Below are 12,576 nucleotides of genomic sequence, written 5' to 3' on the forward strand. Positions count from 1 at the left end.
CCTATTGATAAAGGGCTGGTTGAGTGGGAGAAGACAGTGGTAATCAACAGACACTGCTCTTCGTGAGGCACCTCCGTAGCCAGGCGGGCAGGAGCAGCAGTGCGTAGCACATGCTTCTTGATTAAACCGGGGTTAGAGCCTGTGACCACCAAATACGGAGGATGCGGAAAAGTCAGGGAATGACCAATGCATATCACCGGAGCAATATGGCCTTAGTTGCTAATGCTCCTAAAAATAAATAACAACAGCTCTTCAATGTGTTGGTGATCCTGCTCAGGTGGCTAACAAACTAAATGAATATTTTGCATCGACATTCACACATGAGAAGTTATTCAGCGAGGGGAATGCCAGAGGTGAACTAAACTCTGGCAGTGAGCTAGATAATTTTGTAATAACTGAGAGGAAAGTGGAGGAAAAATTGTTGAACACAAACATAATAAAGGCACCTGGGGTGGATGGGATCTATCCAGTTATATTAAGGGAGGCAGCAAAGGGAGTAAGCATACCCTTAGCCATAATTATGGGAGTTTTCATGGACTCAGGGGTGGTACCGATGGACTGGAGATGTGCAAATGTGACCCCAATTCACAAAGAAGGATCAAAGGGTGACACAAGTAATTATAGACCAGTAAGTTTAACTTCTGTTCCAGGGAAATTAATGGAGGCACTGGTTAAAGAAGCAGTGCAGGATCATCTAGACAAGACTTCAGTTATAGCTCAGACACAGCATGGTTTGTTAAGGGGAAGTCTTGTCTGACCAATCTGATTGGATACTATGATGTGGTCACAAAGCAACTGGATGCAGTGAATAACTTTGATTTCATATATTTGGATCTTAGAAAGGCTTTTGATACTGTTGCACATGGAAGACTGCTGCACAAATTGGAGCAGTTCGGCATTGAAGGCAAATTGCTGCTATGGATAAAGGGATGGTTGAGTGGGAGAAGACAGAGTGGTAATCAATGGACACTGCTCCTCATGGATTAATGTTATTAATGGAGTCCCTCAGGGTTCAGTGTTGGGCCCATTGTTATTTTCTGTATTTATAAATGATATCGATGATGGTATATCAGGCTTAATGTCCAAGTTTGCAGACGATACAAAGGTTGGCAGAGTTGTTAATGACACTAATGACAGCATGCTGCTGCAACAGGATATAGAAAAGTTGAGCAGATGGGCTGAGAGGTGGCAACTGAAGTTTAACACTGACAAATGTAAAGTACTAAATATGGGAAGCAGTAACCCCGGAGTAACGTATCAACTCTGTGGTACTACACTGACAGTGGTAGAGAATGAAAAGTACCTGGTGGTAATTGTGCAGGCAGATATGAAGTTTTCTGAACAGTGCAGATGGGCTGCAAGAGTAGCTCATGGTGTCTTGTCAATGATATACAGGAATTTTTCTAGCACGGATAAGGAGGTGATTATCCCCTTGTATAAGGCGATGGTCAGACCACACCTTGAGTACCATATACAGGTCTGAAGGCCTCATTTTAAGAAGGATGTACAGTGTTTAGAGAAGGGCAACAAGATTAGTGAATGGAAAAAAGGGTTGCTCTTACAAAGAAAGGCTTAAGGTTTGAAGATGTGTTTGAAGACTAGGCACCTGCGAGGTGATCTGACTGAGGTGTATAAAGCCTTGAAAGGTTTGAGCATGCTCAATGCTGATGGGATTTTCCCTCTTGCTCAGAATAATCACCTGAGAGGGCATAAATTCAAATTGAGGAAAGGCAGCTGTAGGATAGATGTCGTAAGTTTGCTTTTAGCCAGCGGGTAGTTGATTGGTGAACAGACTTCCATCTTTTGTTGTGGAAGTTGATAGCCTAAATAAATTTAAGGTTGAACTGGACAGGTATCTGGAAAGAATGGAGGGGTGAAACTGGAGCTTTTTTTTTTTTTTGGCTGATGCTGCATAAGCTTGCTGTCTTGCATCGTGTGCCTCTACTAATGCTAATGTTATTAGTGGAGTCCCTCAAGCATTCGGTGTTTGGCCCATTGTTTTCTGTATTTATCAATGATTTTGATGAAGGTATATCAGGCTTAATGTCCAAGTTTGCAGATGATACAAAGGTTGGCAGGGTTGTTAATAATAGGAAGCGACTGCAACAAGATCTAGAAAAGTTGGGCAGATGGGCTAAGAAGTGCCAACTGAAGTTTAACATTGACAAATGCAAAGTACTACATATAGGTAGCAGTAACCTCAGAGTAATGTACCAACTATGCAATACTACACACAGAGTAGTGGAGAATGAAAAAAGACCTGGGGTAATTGTTCAGTTAGCTATTAGATTTTCAAACAGTGCGGACAGGCTGTAGGAACTGCTCATGGGGTCTTCTCAAAGACATACAGGAACGTTGCTAGAAGGGATAAGGGATGATCATCCCTTTGTATAAGGCAATGGTCAGGCCACACCTTCAGTACTGCATACAGGCCTTGAGGCCTCATTTAAGGAAGGATGTAGAGCTGCTGGAATGAATACAGAAGTGCTCTTACCAAGAAAGGCTTAAGTTCTGCAAATTGCAGCATGTGGAGACTAGGCATCTGCGAGCTGATCTGATTGAGATTTATAAGGCTTTGAATGGTTTGAGCAAGCTCAATAATTCAAAATCTGAATGGACACTACCAGCCATCTCGCAAAATATCTAGCAGCTTCAGAGTTAAAGTTCAAGTGTTCATCAGAAATATGCAGTTCTTTTCTGACTGTTTAACCTTCCATCCTGTTCACCCTCAGTTTTAACAAGAACACGTGGCTTCTGTGTGATCCCCTATCTGTTTTAATTATAAAACAATTAATCTTTAGCTTTATTGAATTAAAAATGATCTATTAATTATGATTTGCTAAATCCAATTAAAATTGTTATCTATCTATACCAGTGGTTTTCAACCATTTTTTAATAACGGCACCCCTAAATAATTTATTTTACTTTGTGGCACCCCTACTCAATTTTATTCCTGTTAGATCCAATTCTGTGTGTGTGTGTCCACACACATGTATATATAATATTAAAAAAAAAAAGTTATATGATAGTTATTACAATAATATAAACAAAATTACAATTAATAATACAAATTATATATATACCGTATAATTTTATTCTTTATATAGAGGTACTAAATAAACATCAACTATAGATCACCACAAAATTAAAAAGATACCGTACACCTTTGCTGAGTTTGGGAAAATTCAAAGGTCAGCTGGATAATTACCTATAGGAAGAAAGAAACTCATATGTTGTCTATTTCCTTTTATTTTTTAAAATTTTCTTCTTATTATTTTATTCTTTTTTTTTTTTTTTTTCCTGGCTCGTGCAATATAAGCCATAGGCTTCCTTAAACCACGTGGCCATTGCTAATACAAATACATAAGTGCTTAGTGTACTAAGAAAGGTCTATCAGCCAGAAAACATCCAGCCAACAGCAGTCCTGCAACCAGAAATAGCCTGTTTATGTGAGAGGAGGAAAAGAACTGTGCAGTCTAATAGACAGGCCATAATCAGTTAAATTACAGTGCAGCACAAAACTGGATGCAAATTATGTATAGTAGAATGCACAGCGTGCTGGATCCCATCACAGATGGATGAGGACAAGAGAGACAATCTCATCAGGTTCCAAATCCACCAAATCCACTCTTGTCAGAAACAAAAAAAAAAAAAAAAAACAGCTGCAGATAGAAGGAGCACAAGAACAATGCAATTCAGGAGTGGAAAGAAAGTCATGTAGTCCAATAAATCTCAGTTCCAGTGGCTGCATACCATCTGCAGGCCAGGAATATGTCAATAGCGGCATGAATTACTGCAACCATCATGCCAAGTGTCAGCATGATAGGTGGAAAGTGTATGTAAAACATATCAGATCCCTTGAATACTAATGGATCCATGTCTGAATATACTATTTACATGCCTTCACTATTACAGTTTATTTTTAGTAGGTTAATGCATCATATCATAATAGATGAACTTTCCAAGTATCATTCAAGGAGCAGAAGGACATTTATAGTATGCTTTATTTGCCTGCTCAGTCACTGAATATGAAACCTACTGAGCCCCTATGGGATGAAGTGTTACAGGAAGAGTTCACAATGGAGATCTGCCATGGCCCAATCTAAGGCATCTGCAAAATATGATCAAGCCTGCATAAGCAGCATCTCTGTGGAATGTTTTTGAGCATCTCATGAAATACAAACCCCAAACACTAGAAGCTATTCTGAGGGCTAAAGGAGGTAAGACTCACAATTATGTCAGTGCCTCAAACTGGCAACCCACTATACACACACACATACATACATTATCCTCCAACAAATATTGGGACACCAAATTAAAAAATAACATCTGGTTAGAAAAAAAAAATTAGCCTGTAATTGGCCATGTCAGTGTTTTTTGTTCCTCACATGCACACTCAGTTAAATGGGGTAAAAACCAGCTCCATTTATAATCTTTAAAAAATGGCAAGAAATAATTTAAAATTGTTCACCTTTTGATGATGTCTTTATTTTCGATCTAATATGAACTGTGAAAAATCCATTTTCTTATATTAAAAACATTTTTAATTACTTTTTTAAAATAAGACATTCTCTGTAGCACTTTGGACATATTTCATCATCTCTCTTATTGAAACAGTTTTTAATATTCTCGTCTTATCTTGACCAACAGCAAGCAAAATGTCAATCAAAAAGCACTGGAAGAAAGCAAGATTCTTCCATTACCCCAAGTAAGAGAGCATAACAACTGAATGCACTGAACTTGCATAGGTGAACTTTTTTACCCGGAATTTTTCCTGTTTGCATGATAATTAACAGAGATTTCTGGAATTTTCAGTGGATAAATCAGTGGATAATTTTTGAAATGTATTGGGAGTTTCACTGTGTGCCCAAAGACCTTACACATCTAGCTCAGGGTTAATATTAAGTATGCATCCTATTCGCTTTAATGACATCGATAATTCACTGGGAAACACTTTCTACAAGCGTCTGATAGGTGGAGACAGGAAGCTAAATCCACTCCACCCATAAGGCTGCAACTAGTTCTCTCAACATTCTCCATGAACTAGATATTGTTATATCAAAACATCTCAACAGTGGTAAATTGAATTCAGATCTAGGCTTAAGCTACAAATGGCATTGAACTACTGTTGTAATGACTGTGCTTTGTGACAAATAGCACTGCCATGCTGATACATATACAGCTGCTCTCCAAACAACTGCCATTATGAAAATAAAACAGAATTATTCAAGATATCACAAGAAGCTGCATTCACGGTTTCACTCATCATAACCAGTAAACTACATCGAAATCAGGTCCATCATGTTAGCCTACAATCCAAGTAAACCATTCTTGGGCAAACAATGCATCAAGGTGTGCCCATGCAATGCCTGGATCATAGCATAATTCATTTTGCCACTGCCATAATGTTCAATATTTCCATTATCTGAAGCAGAACAATTATGCACATCACTGGAAGATAGCTTCAGCTTACAATCAAATGCACAATCATAGTAACCCACTCTATCGTGTGTGTTTTTCTGGGAGGTGTAGATCCTAAACTTATTCCAGCAAATCTCTCTCTCTCTTGCTCAAGTCAGCTCATTGTGGGTGCCTTTACAATTTTCTTTCGCTACACTTTCAACTGCCAACACACCCTGGGGAGTCATTAAATGTCTAGTGTTCACCCCAGTATACTCTGTACCTCCAAAACAGGAAAAAAAAAAATTTGAAATTTAAATGTTAGAATTATGCTTATGTGAATTTTAGTATTCCTCAAGTATAATATTAACACTCAATCTGCATTATTAATTTTTTTAATTGGAAAAGTTCTGCAACAAAAGAAAATTGATTACTGCTCCATGTCTGTGCATCTCATGCCTGCTGCTGTGTTAATGATCTCAACAGAGCTTTCAGATTTAGCTTCAATTTTGCCTGTCACTTCTCAAAAATTTAACCATCAAATAATCAGGAAGCTAAGATAACAAGATTGATTTTACTAAAAGTATTTGTTCGCATTATCCAATATAAATGTCAGAAATATGAATAAAATTCAAAAATGCACATCACTTTAAACTATTTTTTTTTCAAAAAAACTGATTAGTAAAGAAAATATATCAACACATGCTCTTTATTTGAATTTGACACATATTGGTGTGCAAAACTTAAGGACCAACACTATTTCTAAAGGTTACAACCACAAAATCTTTACTTAAGGTACTCTTTACTGATGAGAGTAGATTCAGTCTCAGCAGTGATTCTGGACCAACTAATCTGGCGAGAGGTTGGCACACAGTATCACCTGCAAACATCACTGAAAGGGATTGATATGGAGGTCAAGGTGTTCTCGTCTGGGGAGGCGTAATCTTGGATGGACGTACACAACTCCAGATACAGGAAGGCAGTACTGTAACCGGTGCGCGCTACTGTACTGAGGTAATCCTTCCCCATGTGCATCTGTTCCGAGGTGTCACTGGCCCCAAGTTACTGTTTATGGATGATAACACCACACCCCATCGCACTGCAACTGTTGATATGGTTTTGAAAAGTGAGGACATTGTTCGTATGGATTGGCCTGCCCATTTCCCCCCAATCTAAATCCCATATGGGACGCTCTGGGGAGATGCCTAGCAGCACATCCACACCCACCAGAAAATGGCACTAACAGAGGACTGGATGATGTTACTGCAAGAACTTATCAACAACATTGTTCTCAGTATGGACAGGAAGTGCAAAGCCTGATTGGACATTAGGGGTGGCTATATCTTCTACTGAGGACCACTCTTCCTTCGTTCCATATTTGGCAGTGATACATCAGTATCATGGCAGCCAGTGCTATGTTGCCATTTTTGAATAGAGAACTGTACCATTTTGTTTCGGTTGTTTCCTTCATTTCTGTACCTCTTGAGGTTCCTTTGGTATGCTTTTCCCAAATCCAGACCACTCCTATGAGAAACTACAGGTGAAAACCTGACTGGTCCTTAAATTTTGCACACCAGTGTATGATAGACAATGTTTCTGGACAAACTGTTACAAGACTGATGTTACTAAAGATATTTGCTCACATTACTCAATATAGCATCAGAAATACAAATAAAATTCAAAATGACATTTTGAACTATTCCTTTCTCTGTTTTATGAAAAAAACAGATTGGCAAAGAAAATATAACAAAAAATGCTTTTTATATGAATTTGATACAACTGCTAGACAGTTAAAGGTGGTCTACCCATTTTTGCAATAACTGTTGCATTACCCTTTGTTTTTCATTGGTAGACTTTTTCCAACAGTTGATATGCATCCTGCCCTTTCTGCTATCTGTGAATGGACATGCCCTATACATTATAACCTATTATCAAACTTTTTCTGAAGCTCATATGTTCTTTTCTCATCCCATTCTATCTACCTGTCATTAAGTGTGCATTCCTTTTATATTCTGATTTTAATGGGGTCTGGCATCTAGCTTCATTTTACCACTGGAATTAACCATTTTTCCCAGAGGAGAGGTGTCCTAATATATGAAGGATAACATGCACAAATATATATATTGAGCCATTAAGTTGTTGCAAAACATGAACCATTAAGTTGTTGCAAAACACATTGCACATTATAAAGGCTTCTTACTTTCCAAGGCTAATTTGTTTGCTCTATTAACTTCCCCCCTCCAGTCTCTGAATGTCAGTCAACCTGTCTTTCCAAATGTCAGCAATGTACACAATTATCCTGTGGATGGAATTGAACATGCATGTTCAATCCAAGATTTAATATGAGAAGTTTCAATATCTGTATCTGCAAAGGAGCAAAGCTAAGAAACATGTGTTAAAGTGAAAACCTTCTACTAAAGGTTTCACTTTAACACTAAAGGTTTTCACTTTAACATTCATATTAGGAATCAAACCAAACAAAGCAATGCTTTTCATCAAAACAAAAATAAAACTGTCTTCTAAATAAAAAAATAAAAACTGCTATACTTTTACAAGAAAAAAAAAAGTTTATTTTTTAACTGATATTAAAGCATAACATGATGTTATAAATAAAAAGGGGTATCTATTTTAAGTTTTGGCGTTTCGAGATCTACCAAAAAAGATCACGCCTAAGTGCAACTTAGTTAAGGTGTAAAACGTCATTTTAAATCCACAACCTAAAAAAAAAAAAAAAAAAAAAAAAAAAAGTGAGATGTTCACTTTTCACTACAAGCCTGTACAATACTAATAAGAGGTATCCAAGTATGTAATATGTGCTTAAAATTGATGAAAAGCTTCTTTATAAATTAAGCAGATAATTTAAGTGCCGATTTCAATTTAACAAATTTCCCCTTCCATTCTTCAATCGGCCTCTTTCTTTATAAAACTGAAAACTTTAGGCCTTTCACCGTCAACTACTTAGACCGAAGATTAACGTCAGCCATGTTGATTTTGGAAAGGAGAGGGGAAAATGCTAGCTCTTATATAAAAGAATTACAAAAACATGCACTTATTTAACTCGCTTTAATAATAATAATAAAAAAAAAATGATACCAGCTTTACAAATACAAGTATTTATCTTAAAATTTTCATTAGAAATACTTCGATATACGTCCATGCTTAGTGCCTGAAATACAATCAGAGCAGTCTTACTCTGTAACAATCCGCACTTTATACAAAACACACCGCCATATTGAATTATTTTATAATATTCTGCTTTGTTCACTTTAGCCGTAACGCAGGCTGCATTTAACATTCGTGCTTTTGTAATATAATAAGTCTGCTCCTAATAGTCGCTCTCACAACATATATGCCTATAGACATGCTCTAAAGCTGACTTAAAACGTGAAAAAAAATTGAAGACCGCAAAATTCTTAGCTATTCCTTTTCTAGATGTAGTGTATGTTTTAATAGCAGAGAAAGTAACTGATACACGCGCACAATTGGTAACATTATTTTCACTGACAGTACGAGTCACCAAGAAATTGCACCATATTATTTTGCAAATTCCTTTTAAATTTCTTAATACAGAATAGAAATAGCTTCCTATGAAAGCAGTTCGAATAAAGTCTCTGGCAGCCATATCACAGTTTTACTAGTAACCACAAATTAAATTTCCTATTACAAATGCAATCCACGTAACTCATGTATATATCTCTACCATCATTTAAAAAAATAATAATAAAATAAAATAAAGAACGTTAACAGCAACAGTTCGCATGGCATGCATTTAACCAAATTCAGCACGGCTGTGGGTATACTATTGAACGTACATTGAAAACTAGAAACAAGCCATGTCTGCGAGCAAGCTAAGCCAGGTCTATAGGTACAATGCGGCAGGAGCAGTCACACTAGCCGAAATCAAGATTTGTCCAAAACACAAACAATGTTTGTATGCAATGCAGATCAAGCTTTTGCAAATGAAAACGGTAAATTCTATCATTTCTGTGATTGGGAGCTGCTGTACGCCGTGTTTACCCTGAAAATTTTATCAGCAAAATAATATTCAGAAAACACTCACCCGTCATGTAACATGCCAATGTCCGACGGGGTTCTCATTGGCTGTTTCAGGGAGTGCTTTACCGCAACGATACATGACGTCATGACGGCCGAATACAATTACCACTCCTTTTCAGATCAGTATTAAAACTATATTGGTAGAATCTTTGTGTGTATTTATTATGTTTTAAGTCAGTTTGGTGTATTTTTCAAGCAATCAACTACATGGCAAGTAATGCTCCATGTAAATCGCCGACGACAGAAACTGCTTACGTCATTCACGAGGAGAATAGGTCAGCTCTGCACCAATACGAGACACTGCTATTCGTTTCATTGCAATCTTATGCTAAGGTTTGTTCGTAGCAGCCGGCGAATTACGTACAGGCTTGGGTTGTTACTGCTGTAAGAGGAGACTCAAAGATTTCACCGAGAGGCTGTTAGAAGAGTAACATGCGAAGCTAAAGCAATGCAAGACTGTAGTTAACATTCTGTAGATATCATCGTGGAAAAATAGTGTCCGTATATCGAACCTTGTGATCCATGTTTCGATGGTGCACTCACGCTAACATGTTACTACGGTACAATCACATGAATTGTATAATTTAATGCAAGCTACCTGCAGATATATTTGAATGCGTATGTAGACAATTTCGGTAATTATAAGCAATGTTTTTTTGATGCTGTTTCTTTTGTGAGCAATAATTTACGGTTTAAAAATAATGGTAAGTTTTTGAAATGAGGTTTCGTGTAATATTCTTGAAATTGAAAAATGGCGATTACTGCTTCAAAAAGTTGGATGTAATTCTAATTTTGTTGCATGTACATTAATTAAAGATGTTTTTTTTTTCTTTTGTTTGTTTTTTTTTTAACAAACATCAAGGGGGGTGCAAAGCTATATTGCAATATTTGTAGTGCTTAAAATAATTTTATTAGCTGTGACAAATCATGTTGCTAGATGAGTTGAGACCGATATTTACTGGAGGGGGGGGAGAAACGAATGCGTATTGCAGCTCTCTATTTAGGCTCTAAATATGAAAAGGAATAGTTACGGACGAAGCTTGGCAGGACAATCTTCTGTAGTTGCACAAGAGCTCGTACTGGGGTTCATGAATCAATGGCGAAACTCCCATACTGCCACCACTAAGAGGGGTCGGAAACTTGGTTTGCATTGGTTGTTATTAATTAGCACAGGGAGCGGTGTTTGTGAATCTCGCGGGGAGACAGAATTCGTAGTTTCGATATTGTCATAAATGTCAATTCTTTCGAAATTGGTGGGTGAACAGTGTAACTGCACGCTGATTATGGGTTCCAACACCTGAGAATATCTGAAGTTCCGAACCTAAAATCAATAACAAAACTAGGAAGTCTGGTCATCCTTCCTGCGAGATTCACGAACGGGCCTGCTCTGCAGCTTAGAAACAAAATCCAAACTGTTCGATACTTCCTGCAGTGGCGAACATTGGCAGCTTGATGGTTTCGCCTCTGCTTCAAATACTTAAATTTTACTTAGATGCAAGGCTCGAAATGCAAGACTTTGGTTCTTCAAGGCGCGTGAAGAACCAAAACGCTGTTTTGGTTCTTCACGCACATCGGTAATGCCATATGTTGATTATTAAAAATAAGTTTATTAACGAGCATTTCTTTCTTAAAATTTTCTATTTCGACTCTTACTTAGATTGGTCATTATGAAATAAAAATTCAGTATTCACTCTGAAAATTGTTTTGGGGAGAAGAGAATGCTACTGTTCGTTTTCTGTAGCGTCTTGATTAGTGTCCGAAATTTTTAAGCTAAGCGACAAATAGTACAAAATTCCTATTTGTCGCTTAGTTTAAAAATGGCCTTAGTCGCTGGATACTCTTAGAATGGCAGGTTTTTTTATATGATTTTAGACGAACATGGAGCAAAGCAAAAAAACATTGTATTTCGACACACCGCATAGGCGACAGGAACTTACTAGTTATTAACCATATGTAGTGGTCACATGAATTTGAATCGGTCAGCTCACTTAGCTGTTTACTACTTTAACATTAACAAATACGTCATCCATTGAAACTCATTGGTTAGGTCAATTACTTAAGTACCACTATTTTTTAGCAACTGACCAATAAGAGCATATATTTATGTCAGGATTAAAGTTGGCGAAGAACGTATTTTTATACTGATTACTTTGCTACGTCAGGTACTCTGGAATTAGGAGCCATCTACACATGCTCCTTTTTTTTTTTTTTTTTTTCTTTTATTTGAATCACGGTCAGCTCAGAACGCGTGTACAACTGCACGCTGTTTAGCATTAGTTGGGGCATATGATGCAAGAAAGTAAGCTTACACAGCATCAGCAAAAAAAACTTTCCATTTTACCCATCCATTTGCTCAAATGTTTCTCTTGTTCTGCCTTGAATTTATTTAAGCTGTCAACTTCTACGACAGATGGAAGTTTGTTCCAGCAATCAACCACCCGCTGGCTAAAGGCAAATTTCCTCACATATTCTACTTTTCCTCAATTTGAATTTGTCCCTTTATGCGATTTATTTTGACAAGAGGAAGAATCCATCAACATTGAGCTGGCTCAAACCAATCAAAGCCTTGGGCACAAAGTTTACTATGACTTTAATCTTAAACCCGTCATCCATTGAAACTCATTGGTTAGGTCAATTGCTTAAGTACCAACTGACCAATAAGAGCTCACATATATTTATGTCAGTATTAAAGTTAGCGAAGAATGTACTTTTATAATTACTACTCTGCTACGTCGGGTACTCTGGATTTAGAAGCCCATCTGCACATGCTTTTTTGGAGGGAAGAGTTGCTTATTAGGAAAAATAACTCTGAGGTGCACGAGACATAGAAAACAACTTTTCGTGAATTCGTGATTGGCCAGCGATGGATTGATTTTGATGGACTCGGTTTTAAGCATCTCACTTGAAATATTCCTTCAATTTTAACCTCTCTGGCGGGGTGCATCAGCACTGGCTGTCACTCGTTTTGAAGGATATACTGTATTTGATTCCTGTCAATGTCAGGAGGAATTTTTAATTACCTCTTTAATGAACTCTGTAGTTAGCTGATCATGACAGAAGGACTTTCCATATGAGTTATACTGGGTGTTTTTCAGCCGCGCTGCATATGAATCAGCCATA

At 37.3% G+C, this 12,576-nt stretch overlaps 1 protein-coding gene across 3 annotated transcripts in view; it reads right to left on the minus strand.

The window, feature by feature from the left end:
* Positions 1–9,735, minus strand: part of LOC150087056 (uncharacterized) — a 599,010-nt gene extending 589,275 nt beyond the window's left edge. For 2 of the 3 annotated variants that reach the window (XM_090372920.1, XM_090372918.1), the window contains exon 1: positions 9,461–9,735. In XM_090372920.1, coding sequence (XP_090229046.1) covers positions 9,461–9,467 — 7 coding nt within the window. In that variant the 5' untranslated portion in view covers positions 9,468–9,735. The remainder of the gene's footprint in view (positions 1–9,460) is intronic. The other variant, XM_090372919.1, reaches the window with a different exon arrangement.
* Positions 9,736–12,576: the final 2,841 nt, after the last annotated feature.

This window comes from Mastigoproctus giganteus, chromosome 4, assembly GCF_048544385.1.
Source record: "Mastigoproctus giganteus isolate SK-2022 chromosome 4, ASM4854438v1, whole genome shotgun sequence".
Lineage (NCBI taxonomy): Eukaryota > Metazoa > Arthropoda > Arachnida > Uropygi > Thelyphonidae > Mastigoproctus > Mastigoproctus giganteus.